The sequence below is a fragment of the Parus major genome, chromosome 12 (assembly GCF_001522545.3).
Source record: "Parus major isolate Abel chromosome 12, Parus_major1.1, whole genome shotgun sequence".
In the NCBI taxonomy this organism is placed as follows: Eukaryota; Metazoa; Chordata; class Aves; order Passeriformes; family Paridae; genus Parus; species Parus major.
In genome coordinates, this window is record NC_031781.1 from 2,194,092 (window position 1) to 2,216,152 (window position 22,061).

Consider the following 22,061-nt stretch of genomic DNA (forward strand, 5'->3'; position numbering starts at 1 on the left):
GGGGCAGACAGGAGGGGGGCAGACAGGAGAGGGGCAGGCAGGAGAGGAGGGACAGGAGAGGGGCAGACAGGAGAGGGGCAGACAGGAGAGGGGCAGACAGGAGAGGGGCAGACAGGAGGGTGAGGGGCAGGAAGGGACATGAGGGGACAGGAGCGGGGCAGTGCCCGCCGTGCCCGCAGCAGGGCCGGAGCCGCGGGGATGCGGAGCTGCCCTGCCCGCCTCGGCCCTGCCCGCGGGGCGGGGAGCGCAGCCCGGGGATGCTCGCTGCTGATGCTCGCTGCTGATGCTGGGTGGAGGAGGAGGAGGAGGAGGAGGAGGAAGAGGAGGAGGGGGGAGCTGGCGGGACAGCCTGAGGTGGGCGGAGGGGGGAGGCGGGTGTTAAACCATCGCTCCGGGGAGGGCTGAGCATTTGCAAATTCCGGCTCCAGAGCGCGGGGAGCATCCTGCGAGGCACGCCGGGCCGCCAGCAGCGGCAGGGCAGGACGAGGCTCTCCGGCTCCCGGGGACCCCGAGCGCTCCTCCCCGGCCGGCCGTGCCCTGCCCGCGCTCCCCAGCCGCAGCATCCGCCCGCAGGCAGCGCTCAGCACAGCCCGGCCCCTGTCCCCGGCTCGCAGGCACGGGCAGAGCCCTGGGTGAGTAGTGCCGGAGCTCCTCCAGGCAGGCCACGGCCATTCCAGCCCTTCTGCACGTCCCCGGGCTCAGGTGAGCGCCGGGGAGGTGCGGCACATCCCTGTCCTCTGGTAGGTCAGGCAGCCTGGGATCCTTGCCTGGGGAGGGATTTTTGAAAGGCTTCCGTCTCTGCTAGCAAGTTACCTGTCTCCACTTGGAATAACTCCTTCCCTTGCACAGAGCCTTCTCTCTCACCCCCACCTCTTTCTTTTCCTTTTCCCTTGCTTTACAACTTTCCCAGCCTTGAGGAGCTGCCTCCCTCATTTTCACCCGCAGATTTCCATAGGTGACGAGGAGCCAATGCCACCCTGGCAGGTTTCGGTCGCAGAAGATCAGTGTCTTAACACACCTGTGTGTATTTCTTTTGTTCTCCACTAGGCTGAAAAGTCATGACAGCTGAAAAGACTATTCCTATAATTAATGGAAAGCCAGAAGATGCTTTGGACCCAGAAGCCTCAAGTACCAACCTCGTCCACAGCAATGATAAGAAAGTTCATGAAAGAGGTCACTGGAACAATAAGGTTGAATTTGTGCTTTCTGTGGCAGGGGAGATTATTGGGTTGGGAAACGTCTGGAGATTCCCATATCTTTGCTACAAGAATGGAGGAGGTAAGATGGCACCACGTGTGGATTTACATGGGGATTAAACACGGGAATTGAACAGTTAAGAATGTCTTGCAGTGATTTATTGCACTAGTAAGAGATACGTGTTCAGGGTTTCAGTGCATGTGCAGCCAAGGAAGCATTAAACATCTGACAACTAAGAAAAATCATTGTGTTCCTCTTTCCTTCTCTCCAAACAGTGTGTGGTTTATTTTTACAAGTTTCTGTTGCGTTAGTAAATTGACATATTTTTTTTAGTAGCATTTTTCTTGCAGGAGAAGCCAGCGTTCTGTTATAGTAGTACACGCTGTCTTCTGCATGTGAATACACACACAGGCATACTTAAGTAAGTTTGTCTGACACAGAAAAGAAGGCAGGGCTTTATTTGTCACAACAGTGTACTTTGGAGAGCATGAATATTGTTTTTTCTAATCATGCTATAAAGACTGAATTAATTTTCTTTGTCACATGAAGTTTTTTATACCTCAGTGTTCTTTTTTTTCCCTCAGTACTTCCCCAGTTCCTGCAGCAAGGTGGGGTAAGATGTAAAACTGAAGGTTACTCAAAGAAGAGAGGAAGCCTAATAAATATAAAATATAAATGTTAGAAGAGCAGACTCAACTTGTGCAGGAGCATAATGTTTGGCATGTATTGGTTATAGCCAACTATAAACTGTATAAGATAAATGACAGCTGAGAATAAGCACATCAGCTGTGACTGGGGCAGCAATGAAGAAAGAAAAGTAGATTACAAACTCAGTTTAGAATTCTGTGGACTGTGTTCAACATTCTCCCCACTTAAGGCCTGAGTCAGTGGCAGTGTAAACACAGAGGCTGGAAGGAAAAGAGGATGTGCAGGGCTGATAAGCACTGATCTGCTCTCCGATGGGTTTGTTTGCTGCGCCAAATTTCCATTCCTTGTCCCTCCTTATCCTACCTCAGGGATGGATTTTAGCCCATTTTTGTGTGCAGTTTCTACAGGACAAGTCCTGCTCTGCAAGTTGTGTTTATCCTTGGAAGTTTCTTTTTCACGTCTCTGTATTTTGGCCAAACTGAGGTAACAAGAGTTCAGCTCTTTAGAGAATGCTGCTACCAAAGCCTGAATATTAACATGCTGCATATATACACAAGCCTTTCTTGTTGAAAGTGTTCCCAGAGAACTTTTGGCACAGGAAATGACAAGAATATATATTTTGGTGTGTAATTTTTTGGTTCCTACAGCCACCTTTAGGTGCCCATTTGTAGGTGTGTGCCAGCTTGTCAAAAGGTGATGCTGTCATTTTTAAGGCTGTAACATGGGGTAGAAAGAATTTTAATCATTCTTTTGGGTGATTTGATGAAAAAAAATTATTTAAATATCATATTTAGTCACTGCTGTATTCTTTAAGAATGGAATAAGTGGATGTGATTTAACTGGTCATGTCCTGGCACCACGGGACATTTGCCATTGAGCAGTTTTAGTCAATGAAGGCTCAGTCTATGACCTGTGGCTTTGTAACCCCCTGCTGGAATTGGACCAGAGTTTGTTTTTAGTGCTTAAATCTGATGCATCCAAATCCTTGCTGTGTGCTAGGGGAAGACAGTGGTGAACATCTGAGCTAGTTGTGAAATAAATTGCTTTTTACAGAACGAATCTAGAAGCTGTAGTTTGGAACTTGTGAGGTGTGATCTCTGTCACTTACTCCAAGTCATAACAGGGAGGGTAGGAATAATCATCCATAATTTTAGGTTGTGGATGTTCTGGGTTTGAGGGAAATTAATTTGTGTGTTTAGAATTAGGTGTTTCTTGGGATATGATCTTTTTGCAAGCCAGGAATCCTGATGTTTTCTGATATTCCTGATGCGTGCCTGTTGGAACAGTGTTGGAAAAACAATCCAAGCTGGAACTTTGGATTTCCACAAGTTGCAGCGTTAAACTCGCTGTGATTGTGTGTATGAGAGGGCCAAGCTGGATTTGATACTGGCCAGTAAATTATCCAGAGAAGCCATGAAAGTATTCCTTCCTTTGTGGAATCCCTAGGGATTGCTTGAGGCGTCTGGGATTGATCTCTAGGGAAATTTCCTGGCTGAGGGAAGAGACTGCTGGTGATGAGGTGAAAGAAGCTGCCAGTCAGAGCAGGTGGATTTAGTGGTCTCCACTTTCTAAGCCAGGTGACTGAAGCCCAACAGCTGTTGCAGGGTGTGGGCATGCTGGGTTGGGGTTTTGCTGGGGTTCACTACCTGTGCTGGAGTTTACTGTTGGCATCCAACAAAAATGCTGATGCTTTGTTATTTTCCTAGAATTTCACATCAATATTTCTGACTGGTAAGGCCAGGCCCTGCTTTCCTGCCCTTGTAAGTGGTTCTGAAGTTTGTTTCCTCGTTCCCTTTTCACAATCCTTATCAGGCTCCTATAAATAACATGAAAAGGATTTCTCAGATTTAATATCTGTAACACTTCCCACCCCTGAAAAAAGCAAGGAGGGTGCTGCAGACTGACTGGTGCAGAACTTTGAGCTGAGCACAGCTGGGATCCTTTCTGTGTTTGAGAGACTCCTGAGCTGACTTTGTGCTGAGGAACTTTGATCTGGTCTGTTTTAGTCCGTGGCTCTGGCTTACAGGTTAACTTTGGATTTTTGGGGCAGGGGTAAACCCTTCCTGCACTGCACTGATGGCTCACAGCTGATCCTTCCTTTACTGGGAAATCCCTCCCTGTGCTCATTCTAACCACCACCCCCTCAATATCCACCCACAGGTGCTTTCCTCATCCCCTACGTGGTCTTTTTTATTTGCTGTGGAATACCAGTATTTTTCCTGGAGACGGCCTTGGGACAGTTTACAAGTGAAGGAGGCATCACATGCTGGAGGAAAGTTTGCCCTCTCTTTGAAGGTAAAATTCTGTGTTTTACTGCAAAAGAAAGCATTCAATTTGAAGTAAAATGAAATAAATTGTATCAAAATTGGAATTAAGATACAATTAAGAGTAAGCATTTGTTTTTAAATTAAATACAGCCTGAAAAGTAGAAGTTTCCTTTTGTTTCTCACTTTTTATTTTGCTCCTCCAGGCATTGGCTATGCTACCCAAGTTATAGAGGCACACCTAAATGTATATTACATCATCATTTTAGCATGGGCTATCTTCTATTTGTTCAACTGCTTTACTACAGAGCTTCCCTGGGCTTCCTGTGGCCACGAATGGAACACAGGTATGACCTCAGCAGAGATTACCACCATAAAAACCCTCCCAAGTGATTGATTAAGGTATTGAAATGTCCTGAACAAAACTATTGCTGTAGCAAAGTCTGTGGAAATGGGCCAATCTCATCCCAGCAAGAGAAAGGAAAACTGGAGTGAAACTGCCTTGGACCTTTTTGGGTTAGGTCATTGAGAAACATTTACTCCTCTAGAATATAATGTCAGCAGAAAAAGACTATGGATTTGTTAATTCTGTAAGATCTGGCTAAATCCCAAGACTCTCATTTGCAATCATATCTATTCTCCCTGAACACACTGAGTGAATTCTGCAGCAGAGAATGACCTGATGACAGGTTGCAATCTTGCTCTTTCACTCTAATGAAATCAGGAGGAGTTTGAATGGAGAGGGAAAAAATATTAAATGTGGATCTTTGGATTTGCTCTTTTAAATGCCAGATGTTGAGGGATAATGTTCATCAAGCCACTTCTGGAAATTTAGTCTCATAAATAATCCTTGCTGCATGTAAAGTAGCATCCTGCATGGAGGATGAGGTGTGTATTCAGAAGGGTTTGCAGGGTAGGGCTCTGCATCTGTCCTCTCATTGATATTTATATCTGTAATTCTCTGTTTATTGAGTCTGTAAATCCCAAACATCCATGGGGAGGATCTTATCCCAGTGCCCTTGTTCCCACATTCCTGACGTTTTACCATTTATCCCGTATATACAGTCCAATTTCAAATCAAGTACTCATTAGTCTTTCATAGTTTTCACTAATTGGCCATTTATTGTGTTCTTTGAGCACACCTAAGAAGTGTGCAAAAAAATCTTAGTTTCTGTCAGGGAGGAAATTTTGGGCCCAGTGGATGTGGAAGGCTTTGGTATCGATTTTGGCAGCTTGGCCAGCGTTATCCCTGCTCAAATGCTCCACGGTGCTGAGCTGCTGTGGCCTTTGTGTTAGAGATAATAATAATAATCATAATGATAATGATAAGCCAGAGGAAATACCCACTTGCCTTCCCAGGAAAAAGGGGGAGTTTGTGGCTGGCCATGTCCCATAAGGTGTTTGTAGCCATAAACCATCGAACCAGCAGCTGGAGTAGGAGCCCACTGTAATTCCCAATCCATTGCCTCAGTTTCTCAATATTTCTTTCTTCTGCCTGAGGTGATTTTTTTGGCCCTGTGCCTTTGGGAAGTGTTGTAGGAGAGTCCTCATGGATGTTTTCCTGGCTTATCATAAGCTGGTGTTGCAGAAGTAGCAGCTGTGGCATTTAGTGTGTGCAGAATCCCTTGACCCCCACCCAGAAAATGTGGTGTAGACTGGGGGCTTTCCAAGGAGCACAAACTGGGACATGAACAAGAACTGTACTTGCATGTCAACATAGCAAACTCCTTTTTGTTGTTGTTGTTCTTTTCTAGAAAACTGTGTGGAATTTCAAAAACTTAACATGAGCAACTGCAGTCAAGTCTCTTTACAAAATGCCACTTCTCCAGTGATGGAATTCTGGGAGTAAGTGCACAAAAACTTTATATTTGATCAGGTTGTTCATTACCTTGCAATGTTTTGATCATTTACACCTCGTAACCCTATAGCACTTAGGGATGTGGGTTCAGCTGGAAACTTTCTTATCCAGCCACTGTCAGAATGAGAGGTTTTAACTCTTTTCTTAGAGGATACAAGGAAAGGAATTCCATACCCTGAAAGGACATAGAACAAAGTGTGCCACTTGCTCGGGAGCTTGGCTCCTGTTGCTGGAGGAAAGAGCCTCCAACCCATACTAATGAGGAGGCAAAGGTGAAAAAAAGATGATTTACAATATTCCTTTTTTGCCTTTTCTTTTTTTTTTTTTCTTCCCAAAATGTTTCTTCCCTCAGGAGTTTGAGAGCTGCATCTTCATCCTTGTTTCAGCTATTACTCTGGCTTCTGGATCTCATTATATTTTAAAGGACTGTGTAAGTGTTAGTTATTCAGCTAGAATAACAGGAGACTTTAACTCTCTCCTGTCTCCCTGACTCTGATTCCTAGTTTGACTAAGGGAAGAAAATCAGATGTCTGCAAAAGACAATCTGCTTTTGTGGTGATGTATTTTTTCTGACTATAAATATTTAAGCAGTGCAGTGTAGCCTCCCATTTGTGCCTTGCAGAGTGTAGTGTGTGTAAAGCCAGTCAGAGAGATGGAATGTTTGAATTCTGAGTGTTTCACAATTCAAAGCCTGTTACAAAATTCTGGGTTACTACAATTTCTTGAGGACCCATTAATTTTATTTTTAAGACAGAGCCTTATTCTGAGGCTCTTTTACATTCAGGACAGCAACAGCTGCACTTTAAAGAATCAGGAATTAAAACTCCTTAAAGGGAGAATTCTACATTGACATAATTTCCTTGAACCTTGGGCTGTGCTATTGTCTCCCTGCATCTTTTTCTTGCTACATCAATAAACTTAAATTTCATGAGTTGTTTCAGCAAATAATACTGTTTTATTTAAAAATAATATACATCCCCCAAACTAAATTGAACCTGAACAATATGAGAGACATATGCACTCTCTGGGTAAAACTGGAATTTTACTTTCTGTTAAAATTGTCCATATTCTGAACACCTAACATCTTCCATCAAAATCTATCTACTTCAATGTTTCAGAATAAACAAGAGTTTCTCAGGTGACATCCCTTAATGCTACAACTTCATTTTACTGGAGCAAAAGTCTCTTATGATGCTTTGGGATAATGAGAACTAAGCTTTAGCAGAATAAATGAGCAATATATTTTCTCAAGTATTAGCCAATTAACCCCCTGTATTTATATGTTTTTTTTAACAATATTCCCAACTCGGCCATTGGTGGTAACTGCAGTTATCCAGAGAAGAAGGAAATGTTTAGCTCAATTCTATGTAAGGCACAAAGTTTTATACTCTCACATTTCTATGGTTTTGTGGGTTTTTTGTTAGTGCTCATCCCTGGAGAACCTGAATTCCTGTGTTGGTGTTATTTTGAAACACATATGAATTCATTTTAAGCACGTCCCTTCTCAGAGAGCTCTAAAAATGAAGATAAACAAGATTCTGTAGCTCAACTTGCAACCAAGTTGCAGTGGGTTTTAAACCCTTCAATTTTGGGGCATATTTCCCTGCCTAATTTTGGCTAAATCAGGAATAAAGGATGAAACTAGAAGGGATAATCAGAATTAGCCTTTTCTCTTTCTGGTTTTACAGTCTTGTCTATAAAAAGTTGAAAATACACATTCCAAGCCTTTTAAAATCACAAACACACAAAGAAAGAGTCAATTAAATAATATGTTATTTATTTGAAACATCTTTATTGTGTCACAGACAAACTTTTTTGTAACACTAACAGTTTGCTGGCCAAAACAACTTAAGATATAAAACTTATCTACTTACTCTGTCCAAGCAAAACTGGAGTTGCATTGTTTTGCACATAGAAAATAAATGTACTCTCTTCCTGCTAAGGAAGGTGTTTGCTTTGTTTGAAATTTCAGTTGCTATGACATTGCATGGCTTCAAAATGAAAAAAAAAAAAAAAGAAAAACTGGTTTCCAAGTGATAGAATGATCTCTATTAAAAATCAGGATTGATTTTTTTCTTGAAATAACTCATTGGAATTAAGATAATAATTGAAATATATGTCTTAAATATCAGACATAAAAGCACAGCAGGGTCTTTCAGCATAAAAAGCAGATCACAGAGCAGTTAATACAAAGTAAATATTGCTAGAAGAGTTAATTTGTCTGGAGTAAAGTGTTGCCAGCAATGTCATTCCCCTCAGCCAGAGGTGGTGTTCTCCTGATACTGCTTTATTATTATTCTGTAAATTCTGCTGCCAGGAGCCATAAACTGATTGTAAACTTGTTGAAACAAATAGTAAAGGGTGAGTTGCTGGAGTAGGGAAGGGGGAGGCTCCAGGTTTCTTCAGAACAACCATTCAGAACCTTCCCACTTTGCTCCCTCAATGCCAAGGCTGCCATTGAAATCCCTCTAAGTTGTGGTCACATAAAGCCAATTTATTGTGTGAGGAGGAGTTGGCTGTGGGGAAAAAATTGGGGTTTTGTGGGAATTTTTTTTGGTTTTATTTTGGTTTTTTGTGTGTGGGGTTTCTTTTTTTGTTGGGTTTTTTTGTCTGTTGAGTTAATCTGTGGATTAGAGTGGTAATTATTGTGCACAGTGATCCTGTTTGCTTTTTGTGAGTGAGCTTGTTTACATGTGGAACTCAAGGCTGCATTTGTAAAGTGTCAGGCTGATGCTGCAGCTTTCCCTTCTCAGCCATATCCCATTGCCACAGCCTTTTAGAGCAAGCAGGGTATCTTCAGACAGCTTTAATGAAACCCAGCCTACCCAGAAGAGACTCAGTAATTGCCCAGTGTTTTTGCAGTGCTCTGTGCTGCTCTCAAGCTCCCAGCCTGAGAGTTCCTCCTTCTGGGGAGGTTCAGGATGTTCTGTTTCACACAGGATTTACATTCCCTAAGTGCCAGCAGAGGTTGGGAGCAGGGGGACGAGTTGGGTTTGGGTTTAAGTGTGTAAATGAATACACCAGGCCCAAAACATCTTTATTTCTGGCTTTGGAAAGGAATTTTTTCTCTTTTACCTGCTGCTGCTAAGTCTTTTCCACCAGCTAGGCTGTAAGGCTCAGACCTTATTTATTCATGACTGGAAGTAAATCCAAATCCTCAACTGGCTTGAGGATTGCAAACCAAAACTTCGGCCTTTCTGCTGAAATATTTGAACTTTTGCTGCTTCTGCAGCTCCTAAAGCTGTGGCTCAGGTCAGACAGGGACTCAGCCATGAGCAGAGGTACCAGAGGATACCTGGCAGTGCCACAAAGCTTTTCCAGCTGCCCTTCCCCAGGTGTGCCCAGAGGATGCTGTTCCCCTGCTCCCTTTGCAGTCTGAATTTGATAATTCATCATGCTCTCCCTGCTTTGGTAACCACCTCACAGAGGGTAAAAGTTTAATTTTTGTCTAGTGTGGATTGTTTCTTTGTTAAAACAAAGAAACAAACCAGAAAAGGATTCAGACAGAAATCCTGCAGCTGGTCTTAGGTGTTGCTTTTCTTCTGGTACACTCCAAAGAACCTCATTAAACTTCCAAACTTTAAATATTTTTGTGAGACTGTAACTGATAACCACTCCCCTGTAGCTACACAGTGAAAATGGGCTGATCCTGCTGGAGGTGCAGCAAAATCTGGAGGTTGGGCACTCTTTTCTTCTTTTCCTGCTTAGAAGTATCTATCCCTGTTAGTGTTTTAAGGCTTCGTTTGAGTGAGCAGACACCCCTGACAACTCATCAAAATTAGGGAATAAAAGGATTTCTTACTCAAAAAGGCTTTGCAAGCCACAGCCTTGAGAAGTTTCACACTCTGTGTGTACAGTTTCTAAGGGAAGCAGCTAAACTGATAAAAATTCACTTTTTATTCTTCAAACTCCCTGCTGCTGTGTTCCAAAGGACAGACAAGAGCCTGAATTTCCACTTTTCCCTTCATATTAGTGCCAACATTCAGAGACTTGACCTCTTTTCTCCCCTTTATGGCCTTCCCTTGATCCCAATGGTATAGTTTGTCTAAGGATTTTCTAAGAAATAGTAATAATCACAGTTTCAATGCGTGGCACATAGAATTTTTAGTGTCCAAACTTTAAATAATTAATAGTGGTAGCTGCTAATTCCCCATAAATTAAAGCAGGATATGAAAAAGAGTTGTGGCTGTAGTTGAGGGTGTATTTGCAGCCTGGGGAGCAGAGGGGAGGTGCTCTGCTCCATCACTTTTCTGCTTTCCTAGGAGAGGAAATTTCCTGGCAGGTGTGGGGGCTGCAGCCATGGCCGTGTGCTCTTTTGGCTGCTGCTGCAGTCTGTCACCACGGGCAGGAATTGGAGCTTTCCAGTGCCTGGGAAGGGAGCTGGAGAGAAAGAGGAGCCACGGTTTTGTGGCTGATTCCACCTCAATAGATTTTTATTGGCTGTGTAGCAACAACTCAGTGCTCTGTTAAAGGAGCTCTGCTTGTTGGCCTGTCACTCTCCGGAGGGGGTGACACATCCTCAGCGTTTCCAAGTAAAGCCTAGTGAGAAGAAACATTGGTTTTGTCTGGGCAGAAAGAAAAGGGGCTGTTCTCAGCAAAAAGGAAAAAGCACAAACCCTTTCCTTGCTAAGTCAAAAAAGAGGATTTTCCTGTTTCATGCAGGCTCCCAAGGAGTGCAGGAGTCACAGCGTGGTTAATGCCCAGCACACAGGGCTGAGCTGAGCCTGGTGCTGCAGTGCCCAGGGGATCCAGCATCACCCCAAACCTGCCCCTTTGGGGGTGTCTTGTAGGACATGCAGTCCTGCCAGCCCCTCCTCTTGCTGCCCAGCTCCTGAGGAAGTGTGAAATGGCTTTTGGTTTGGAGCCTCCTGGGCTCCCCATCTGGGTTTGCCTCGCCATCCCTGACTTTGCCTGACTTCAGCTGAGAAAAACAAATGGGATGGGTGTCAAAATGCTGCCAATTCCTCTTTTCCTGAGGGCTGGGCCCTAAGCCATGTGGATGAACTTCTCTGGTTTTTGACTTTTCCATTTCCTGTTGTACCTGAAGCTTTCGTTATGAATGGGATAAAAAATTACCACCAACTTTACAAATTCTCCTGACTTTCTACTGCTTTGGAAATTTGTAGCATTTGGTTGATTCCTGTGTTAAAATCTGGTCAAGTTTTAGCTTGCAGTGCTGTCAAAACCAGAAATTAAATGTTTGTAGCAAAGGTCATACATGAGCTACTTAAAATAACCCTTAATTGCACAATTGTTGGAATTCTAGAAATGCTATTATTGCTACTAATGGTGGGTAAACATGCACAGAAACTGAGGGAGGTGCTTAAATACTATGATCTTTAAAAGCTGCTGGCTTAACTATCCAATTTTGCTGAAAAATGGTTAATCTTTTTTATTTCTACCAATAAGGGCATTTTCATTTTTCTGGTTACTCTAGGAATGTGTGTTTACAGACTTGTACATCTATATAGGCACTTTTTGCTGTTGTAGGGAGACAATTACATGAGAGAAGCACGTTTTGCTTGAAGGGCTGAAATGAATATAAAATGAAAGGTGTAAAATAACAAAATCTCAGTGGTGCCATGATGGGCTTGGCCAAACCAAAATAACCAGGAGTGTTTCCTCTGCCTGTGCCAGAGGTTCATTGGTTTCTCATACCCTGTTGGTTTGCTGGGTTTGTTGTCTGGGGTTTTATAATATATATATATTTTTAATTTTATGTACAAAACCACTCCACTGAAAGGCCTTCCTTCAGTTAAATCTGTTTTTATGCACTTATAAAAGCACCTCATCCCTTTTTCCTGAGTTATTATGTACAGCCTCCTACAAATATCTGCAGAAACTTTTAAATCTTCTAGAAAACTGAAAGTAGGGGGTGTCTACACAAACTTTTAAATCTGGAAAACTGAAAATAGGATACTTCTGGTGTCATTTACTGCCTGAAATCAATTAGTCCTCCCCATAGGACAAGGCAAAAAGTCCTGTCCATGTTTGACAAAGTTGCCCACTCCAGGAATTATTTTCTTTACTGGTTGACCACAGCAAAGAGATGTGGATGACCCAAAAAATCACATGGAGCTTTTCCAAGGCACATTTTTTTCATACTTCTGTTATCCCTTAAATATCCAACTAAATAAGAGACTTTTATTTCCAGCTGTCCAGGAATGTGTCCATTACATTTATTCCCTGTCTTGGAACTGGGAATGTCAAGGGCTTTGAGAGGGATTTTAGAGATGCACAAGTAAGTGAAAATATCATTTAACAGGAATCACATTCCTCTGGGTTTTGGCTATCTCAGCACGGATACTGTGTAAAGGACAGATTTCCATGCAATTCATCAAGCCTCTGCCTATTTTTGCATCTTGAAAAAATATCATCATATGAAAAATCAAATGTTTAGACACTTTTTGAGAGTATTTCCCAAATATGGTTTTGTAGATTCAGGGTGTTAACAGAAAGGGTGGTTGCTTGGGATTTTAAATTGAATTAAGTGCCCAAAGGAGAGATGTTACTGTGCAAAAATTATAGTGAGCACAGGCTGGAAAAACAAAACCAAACAACCATGCTTGTTTTAAAAAGATATTTCACCATTTTGCACTATATTATTATATGGCAGCAAAATTGCTTTGCTGTGTCAGGAGGACTTCCTGAGGAAACTCATTAAATATTGCACTGGAATTCCTGGAAAGGCTCCAGAACCTGGATCAGTGCAGGCCTTGAAACAGCAATATGGGCTCTGCTGTTCTCTGGATGCCAAGGGAAAAACTGATACCTCCCCCAAATCCCTTCAACAGCTCTTCTTGAAGTATTTCATATCTGATATCCCTAGGTTTTAGATCATAAATGAACAATGGATCCAGTAGAATTAATCTGGATTCAATTAATAATTCTGTAATTTGCTAGTGCTACAGCAGACTGATATTTTATGAAGACCCAGGAGCTTCAAATGTGGACAAAGCATTGAGACCTCCCAAAATAACTCCTGTCCATTTGCAGCTCTCCTTTTTCCCTCTTGGGCTGGAAGTTATTCTTTACTCCTTGTGCTCCTGGTCCTTTCCGTGTCTTAGGGGGTTTTTTTTTGTGACTAGAGTTTAATCCAGGGCCAGTGAGATAAGAAATATGTTGAAAGAGGAATTTTTTCAATTTTTAAAATGTTTTTGCCAGTCAGGTAATGGTTTTCTTTTGGCCTGTTCTGTGAGGAAGAGATAAGAGCTTATCACCATTCATTTGTTACAGGAATTTGTAGCCAAAACCTCACTGTTAAGGTTTTACAAGATCATGAAGTAGTTTTCAGTATTTTGTGCTCAGTAGCTCTCTTTTGATGCACATTTAATTAATAGTGAAAAGCTGAGTACAACAGAACAGGTTTTCTAAAAGGCTCCACACAAATTCTGAGAGGCATCAGCTTGACTTGATTTCTTCTGGGTGCTTTCAGTTCACAGCTGGTGCTCTGTGCTCAGCTAATTTATACCACTCAAGGTGAATAAAAAGGGAGATTTTTGTCACTGGATGACTTTTTCAGAGAGGAAAGGAGGGGAAATAACAAAAAAAAAAATAAAAGCCTGAAGGAGTCATTGGATATATTGAGAAAAGAAACTGTAGAGCAGAGGTGAGTGGAACAGCACAAAAAGTGATTTAACAGGATTAAACCCTTGGGGCTGGTTAAGGAGAAGTTGCCATGAATTCAGGGAAAGAGGGGTAAGGAAAATAGGTCAGGAATGGGATGTTCTGTGGTTATCCCTGATTGCCTCAGTGTGAGAGATACACAGCCACACACACATGTAAAAATGAAAAAATAATACATAAATACACTAACAGCCAAATAACCTGTACTGACCTTAATGAGAAAGGGGCTGGCACAAGAAATGTGTCATTATTTTCATTTTTTGCGAACTGTACTAGAAATTTCAGAGAAAAATCTGCAGAGGAAAGGCTGATTTCACTTTCTAATTGGATGTGTGTAGAAATGGGTAATGAATGGAACAACATTCAACCCTAGCAGGAATTTAAGGAGCAGGAACTAGGCTGGGTAGCAGGAAATGTGGCTCAGCCAGGAATGATTCATTCTGTTATGTGTAAATCATGCTGGATCTTCTGGAAGGAGTAAATATTTCAGAATAACACTGTAGCTGAGGGATTCTTGCTAATGTGACCACTGGGAATTGTCTGCCTGCTGCTTTGAGAAATAAGCCAAGTATGGAATTAAGTGGATTTCTAGAAATGAAGTCTTACACTTTAAAGAATTTCCAATGAATTTCTCTCAGTTTGTAACCCATGGATTATCTTCTAAAAACTGAACTTCTTCTTTCTAATCCTTGAGCACTGATGGTTGGGGAGTACACGTGGGTATCCAGCAATATCTGCCAAGGACCATTTTTAGCTCTTTTAGACACTTGTGGGTGTATTTCTTATTTTAGAGTTTCCAAGAAACCTCCAAAAGAGAGGTTTGGGCACTGTGTAGCTCTTATTCTGGATATTCCAGAAAAGCCAAAGTGTCAGCTCATGTTGACTTGCAGGGGGAGTTTGGCATCCAGACTCTCTTGATTTTTAACACTTTTAGTGCCTAAATCTGCAGAAGATCCACTGGGATTTGTTTAACTTTGCAGTTGCAGCCTTGTTCTGGAGGTGTTTCAGTGAATACCACACCTCTGCCCTGGGAAAACACCTGGCACAACCAGCCATGCTTAGTTTCCCAAATACCAGACTCTAGAGGGGAAGAAAGAAAGTCTGAAAGGAATCATTTCTTTTTCAGGAGTTTTCTCTGTCAGATATTTGCTGTCTGCAGGGTGTTGGTGCTGTCACTGTGCCACTCCTGCCCATGTCACCATCTCGTCACCGAGCTCCTCAGGGCAGCCAGAGAGAGCAGGGTCAAGCAGAACCCAGGGTGTCTCTGCTTCTCCTCTCCTGCTGATCCAGACTGGAGAATTTGGGTGGAAGTAAGGTCAGAAGCAGCTGAATGCAGGCTGAGCTGTGTCCTGCTGAATTCTGACATTGATTCAGTGTGGGCTCAGTGCAGTGCAGGAGCCGTGTCCAGCCTGGGCCAGCACAGGAAGGACCTGGAGCTGCTGGAGGCACCAGAGGAGGCTCCAGGGGGAGCAGAGGGATGGAGCAGCTCTGCTGGGAGAGCTGAGATTCTTCACCTGGAAAAGAGAAGTTTTGGGGTGACCTCAGTGTGGCCGTGCAGGGCCTGAAGTGGCTGCAGGAAAGGTGGAGAGGGACTTTGGACAAGAGTTTGGAGTGCCAGAAAAGGTGGGAATAGCTTCAGACTGAAAGAGATTAGAGTTAGATGAGATATGGGGCAGGAATTGTTCCCTGTGAGGGTGGGCAGGCCCTGGCACAGGTGCCCAGAGCAGCTGGGGCTGCCCCTGGATCCCTGGCAGTGCCCAAGGCCAGGCTGGATGGGGCTGGGAGCACCTGGGACAGTGGGAGGTGTCCCTGCCATGGCAGGGGATTGAACTTGGTGATTTTTAAGGTCCTTTCCACCCCAAGCCATTCCATGCTACTTTGGGGCTAAAACTCACAAAGGTTACCACTGGTCAAATATGAGTTCTCTTCCTGGAAAAGGGAGAGGTCTCCCACACATTTTTGTTCAAGTCCCTCACCAGAGGTATGTGACCTTCTATTACTTTTTGTTTATGCTACAAAACTCTAAAAGTCTCTAATCTGACAGTTGTCTTTTACAGTCCTGCAATGTATAGAAGAGGATTTTTAAGTGTTAAAGCTGAAAAATGTTTCCCAGCTTTGATATTTCCAGGACATAGAACATTCTATACCTGTTCTCTAAGAAAATATTGCACCATTCTTTGCATTCTCAGTGTCAAAAGATAACAAACACACAAGATAACACACGAGAGAAATCTTGCAAACCAGTACAAGAAATGCAGTAATGAATTGGCTGAAGAATTAACAACGCTTGTTTTAGGTTCATTTGATTGAAGGATAGTTTTTCTTTTTACCTTGATCTATATAAAATACGTTTATCTTAAGTAAAAAAAATCTGAGAATTTCACAAAGTAAGCTGCCAGCCTTTTGGTTTCACAGTTTTATATTTAGCATTCAGCACAGATTTTTTTAAGTTTATCAGTATCATTTTTCAAAGTTATCATATAAGTAGATAAGGCAGTGGAGAGTATCTCAAATCTTTAATATCTTGTGTACTCTGGTTCTTCCAAAACAACTTGTTCCTTCTCAGCTTTTCTTTTCCACCTCAGAGTTATACAATCTGGATCTGCCTCTCTCAAATTAGACAGCAATTAACTCAGATTAGGCAGCCACAGGGAAATGCTTCACCTTCCTGACAGGTATTTTGGCATGGGAAAGCTCCTGGCACATCAAGCATCCACAGAGGATTCTGGTGCATGGAATTGGAATAGTGCATTTTCAGAATTCAGTAGCATCTGCTCAAGTTTCTGAGCAGAAACTGGATATTTGCACACTGAATACAATTGGGTATGAGATATTCAAACCAGTAAATTTTCACAGAAATAAATGAATATTGATTGCATAAAGTGCAATGAGAGAAAGAAAGATGTGAGTTAAGGAAAAGTCTTTAGATAAAACTTAACTTTGCTTTCTCACAGAAATAGAGGATGTCTAAAAGATCTCAAACTTTTCTCCTTAACTGTGGGGAATCTGTGCAGCACTGGCCCCAGGGTGTGTTCAGTTTTTTAAAGAGGAGCTCACTGACGAGGTTCACAAGGTAAATGTGGGCTGGGTGTGACAACTGCAGGGATAAAAGTGCACCAAAATATAAAATAAGAAGGGCTCTGTACAGGGGCACTGCTCAGTGGCATGATTTTGTTTTCCTTTCAGCCCCTCAGAATGCTCTGGGGGCAGAGTCTGGCCCAGGGGAAGAGGGAACTTTGCTCCCTGAGCTCCTGGCTGGACACATCCCCATGGACAAGGCTCCTCAAAAGGCTCCTTGTTTGGGTGCTGTTTGTTGTTGGGTTTTTTTAAAGCCAAGTGTCTTGGAAACTGCTCCAAATCAAGGTGGGAACATGAAGGGACCTTTCTCAATAGATTGGGGCTGTCCTTCATCTTCCCAGATGATGAAATAACACAAGAAGTACCCCAGGACATTCCTTTCAACAATGTGTTGGCAACTGTTAATCCTCTTTCTATCCAAGAGCCTGGTCCAGCTCCTCACATTTTATTAAAGATGCTCTTTCCCAGGAAAATCCAGTGTTCCCATGGCCAGTAAATGGTGTGTGAGCTTTCAGAATGTTTGTTTTCAAATTTGGGTGGAAAGGTTGCTTTTCAGTTATCTCATAACACCCCCCTCTCTGGCAATTCCAACAATTCCTCACAGATGCACCAGACAAAGTTTTAGTGCTTTCTCAAAAAACTGAGTCCCATCTTCAGGGACATCCTGCCAAAATCATCTCCCAGTGGGATTTTATCAGTGTGAATTTTGCACATGCACTGATGTGATTTGAGAGAACAGAGGTAACCCCTGGGTGTCCCTGGCTTGTGGGGAGCACAAGGTCCTTGCATGAGGTCTAATTTCTTCCTGGGATTATTATTTCATGTGGGCTGAAAATATGCTGTAATTTTTCTTTATAGGTTCCTGACTATCCATCTTTATTTTCTTTTTAATCCACGTTTATATTTGGATTCAAGTGAGATTTGAGCCAGGTTTACAATATTTGTTACTCAAAGTAGAATCCATCTACGCTGCAGTAATTTTGTCATGGTTTTGTTCAGCCCAGCTGCACAGACCCTTGTGACCAAACCTCAGCATTTCTGACAGCCACCCTTTGGAGATGTGCCCTATTATTCCACCCAAATTTATCTTTTATTCATTAGATTCCTGGAACTTTCACCACTTTTATTCTGTGTTACCTACAGCATGAAATGTAAGAATCTTCACTAATATTTAGCCAATTTAAATGTGTGTGATCAGAGGCTTCAGGCACAGTGTGAGACACCACAAACCCACTCTGGCTGAGGTTTAATATTCTACTTACAATCAAGATATGATGTGGAGAATTCATATTTTGCTATTTGGAGAATTAAAACCTTGCCCTGGCTCGAATTAACCTTTGATTCCAAGCTCCCTCCCATGGCAGTGGAGTTTGTTTCCCTCAATGTCCTGCTCAAGAAGCTCAAATTCCTCCAGTCCCTTGGCTTCTCTCCCAGGCTCAGGGTGGGTTCAAGGGGCTGAAGTGCTGAGTATTTTTATACAACAAAACACCAACCCCCTCAAAAAGCTACAACAGCAAAACAAGCTCAGCACCTACAATAAATACTTTCAAACTCTCATCAATTTCTGTTTTTAATGAGATCCAACAGTAATTAATGATTTGTGTCTTTAGGACAAATCTTTCTCACAGCAAAGTTTTGCACAGTCTGAAGTTGTTGCCAGCAAATTCTACTTAAACTGGTTTGTACCAAGCAGGGATTTGATGTTCTGGAGTAATTCAAAAGGTTACCTGCAGTTGTACTGCCAACTACCATGGTCTCCCAGCTTCTTGGGCTTTTATCTATCAAGGAATGTCGTTGATAATCATTCCTTCAAATAAAGAAGTGGCAGCAGTGAATGCTAGTGAGATGTTTCAATGAAATATCTGTTATTTCTCATTTGATTTAAAGGGGTTTTAAAGATGCTGAGCTTTAGCAAGTCTTGATATACAGGATAAAAGTATTTATTTCTTTTCACCCAAGTGTGATGTAAAGCAGCTGAGCTATAGATTCACTATAGAACTTTTCTTCAAATGTTTGCTCCTTCAAACCAGAGAGGAGCAGATTCAGTGCTGATTGTCCTGCTTGTTTCTGTCTTCTGTTCATGAAGAGTTGAGGAGAACAAGGCAGTGCAGGCTCTTGAAGGTAAGAGAAGAGGAGGAAGGTCTAGAGGAAGCTACACAACCTTCTTTTGTTGTTGTTTTCAGTCATTTATGGCAGCTTTTAGGTAGAAGCTGCACTGCTGAGGAGCAAGGAGCTGTGATCTGAGCCCTAAATATCAACCTCGATTCTCAGATGCAGGGGATAATCTTGTATTTTCAAAACACTTCTCCTTTTCCTATTATTTCAGTTGAATAATAAAAGAATAGGGGTAGATAGGACTGAACTGAGGCTTTGTGAGAAGAATTTCATATTCTGTTTGCTCCCTCCCTTCAAAACTTCATCCACTGCTGCTGTTCCAGATGGTTCCAGCAGCAGAATTGAGGTCTGGCTTTAGGGAGAGCTGTGAGGGATTTCCCCTCCTTGGATCCACCCTTTGCACACATTTTATGTTATAGTTTAATTAGCATTTCTGGACTCCTGGCTGCTCCCTTTCTGAGGGAAACACCAGCCCTTTGTTCTGCTGGAACAAAGGAACTCCAAACCGATTTTGGGGTAATTAAATCCTCATTATGGTGCTGACAGTTCCCGTTGATTGGCACCACGTGTCTGTTCCAAACAGGACCCGCAGGGATAATTAATTGTGGCGAGCCCATTCATTTGCCATTTGCTTTGTATGACATTTTACACAAGTATCAGGCCAAGAGCCCTGCCTGGGCACAGGAGGTGTCTCTGCTCCTTGGGATTTCCCAGAGCATCCAGAGAACTCTGAGCTCTGACTTGCTGCTCCCAGGAACTGGTTCCTTTTAAAAATCTTCATCTCAAGCCTCCATTAAAAATGATGTTCTTAAGGCAAAGGCATCTTTGGGTGGGTGAAATATTTCAATCAGGAGAGATAACAATTATTTATGAAGTTGTTTTGCAGATAGAGAGGAACAGTGTAGGATTCAAAGTGACCTGCACACCCATTTGGAAAAGGAGCCTTACTCACTTTTAGGTTCACATGTACATAAATAAGTCCAAATAGCTGTAAAAACCCAGTTTGATCAAAACATAAGGAATTTTTTTCATTTTTACTTTACAGTGAAAATACAGCTAAATAAAAAGGTTCCAATTTCACTATTACTGTGGCTCAAATGTAAATATTGTGTCTCAGTTTCATCTTAAAAATGTACTGTTTTAAAAAGCCTTTTATTATTTATTGCCCTATATTTTTTATTCCTTTTTAAAATCATATTATGCCAATTTTTGTCCTGGTTCTCTTGCAATTAATTCCTCTTCTGGGTGATCTAAGAATTCAAGGATTTCATTTGGGTTTTGAATGAGAATTTGTAAGGAGGGTGGAATTCATCCTAGGTAAAATTCCACGTTCATCTGTCAGGGAGCTTAGAGAAACTTGAGTTTTAAGGATGTATTTCATCACCTCTCTGTGTAATTATGTCTCAGTGATGTTTTTTACAGGCATCAATTATGTCCTTCCTCTTCTTGATTAAAATAACCCTTCATTAAAAGCCACCTCTCTTCATTTGGATGCGTTTTGATGACAGAACTTGAGGCACTTTGCAGGTCTTGGCTAGCTGAGGGTGCTCCTTGCTGGATCACTTCTCTCCCAAATTAGCTGCTGGTAGATTTGAAGGATAAAGATTTGAAGGATACAGATTTGAAGGATACAGATTTGAAGAATACAGATTTGAAGAATACAGATTTGAAGAACAAAACCAATTCCTAGATGGGGAGGAAACATGGATGAGCTGGCAGCAATTTTACATTTATGCAGATAATACTCAAAGAGTTTCTATTGACTTCCTGTCCTTTTTTTATTATTATTTTGACTTGGAAGATCTATCTGTATTAATTGAGAAATATGGAGATAAATTCTGGGGTTTGGGGTTTTAATTGTTTAATTTACCCTGTTAATTCTGCCATTCCCCAGCTAAAGAGGGAATTTTAACCACACATTTTCTGCATGGCTGCATCCATCAGGAGCAGCAGCTGCAGCTCTGGAGGTGAAACCTGCCCAGGTGCTGCAGGATCTGTGCAGGCACCTGGAAAACCTGGCCATGGTTCAATATTTTCATTTTCCCTCCATGGTTCCAGCTGTTGGCATCTCCATCCTCCTACTCCATCACTACAGGAATTTCCCTTCATCCTCAGCTGCTGCTGGTGACAGCACAGACAGAGCAGATTCCTCTTTTTCATTTTAAAATTTCATTTTATTTCATTCAAATGTTTATATTTCATATAAATATTATATTTTTAATTTATTATTATATTATTATATTCTCATATAAATGTTATAGTTTTAATTTATTATATTATAATATTTCATATAAATATTATATTTTATTACAGATTTATTCTGTATCATTTATCTACTATATTTTATTGGCTGGAATCACAGGATCAGACTTTATATCCCTGAATTTATTGCCATGCACAATAACTGAACCAAATACAACAGGAAGAATTATTTTCTATATTTAACTGTAATTTGCTTGGTTTAAATTTAATACTAAACCTTTCTACTAAATTATAATTAAACTATGTGTATACCTATGTATATTCATTATACAATCAGTTGAAACCAGTGAAAATCAATTAATTCTTTGTCACTCACAATGTGGAGGGAGAGGAGCATAAATCTGAGGTTGTAATAATTTATAATTTATATTAACTTGAAATATAGATTTCAAAGAAATCTCTGCTCAGGATGTTGAGTGTTAAAATCTTTTATGTGAATGTCTTTATGTGTGCATCTGTTGCTTTAAGTTGCTTCAAAATGTTGAGGTTTTGAAAATAAATATTTTTAATGTTATAGTTCCAATTACAAAAGGAAATTCCTGAAAATTAAGGTTAACAGGTAAAAATAAAGCTTAGAATTTTATTCAGGAAAAACCAAACAAATTGATAAAAAACCATTTTATTTAGGAATTGTTTTATTTTTGCCTCATGTGTGTTGGTAACTAATTCAAATAATTTCTTCACCTTTGACTTTAAGGGAAAGTTGTTTTAAAATGAAAATTTTATCGCTGACCTGAAAAAGTGAAACATTTGTTCATTTCTAACAGATCCAAAATACTGGGAATATTCTGGTTTTTTCTTTTGACTTCCTTTCTACCTTAGCCCAGTGTATTTTCAGTAGTGAGTAATGTGGAGTCCTTGAATCAAATTAATTTGGTTTTAACCCATTGTTTCACCAGTAACACTGGTTTTCTCCAATATTTTCTTTATTTTTTTGTAATTAATTCAGTTTTATCCCAGTATTTCACATGTAGCCCCTGTTTTCTTCAATATTATATATTTTTTTTGTAATT

At 41.3% G+C, this 22,061-nt stretch overlaps 1 protein-coding gene across 3 annotated transcripts in view; it reads left to right on the top strand.

The window, feature by feature from the left end:
* The window catches only part of LOC107210491 (sodium- and chloride-dependent GABA transporter 3-like), a 7,682-nt gene extending 784 nt beyond the window's left edge, over window positions 1–6,898 (top strand). Inside the window, exons 1-5 of one of the 3 annotated variants that reach the window (XM_015641391.3) lie at window positions 413–702; window positions 1,048–1,278; window positions 4,006–4,140; window positions 4,316–4,456; window positions 5,864–6,898. In XM_015641391.3, the coding sequence (XP_015496877.1) occupies window positions 1,059–1,278; window positions 4,006–4,140; window positions 4,316–4,456; window positions 5,864–5,958 (591 nt within the window). In that variant the 5' untranslated portion in view covers window positions 413–702; window positions 1,048–1,058 and the 3' untranslated portion in view covers window positions 5,959–6,898. Of the gene's footprint in view, window positions 1–412; window positions 703–1,047; window positions 1,279–4,005; window positions 4,141–4,315; window positions 4,457–5,863 lie in introns of those variants that run through there. The other 2 variants (XM_015641389.3, XM_015641390.3) reach the window with 2 other exon arrangements.
* The last annotated feature ends 15,163 nt before the right edge of the window (window positions 6,899–22,061 follow it).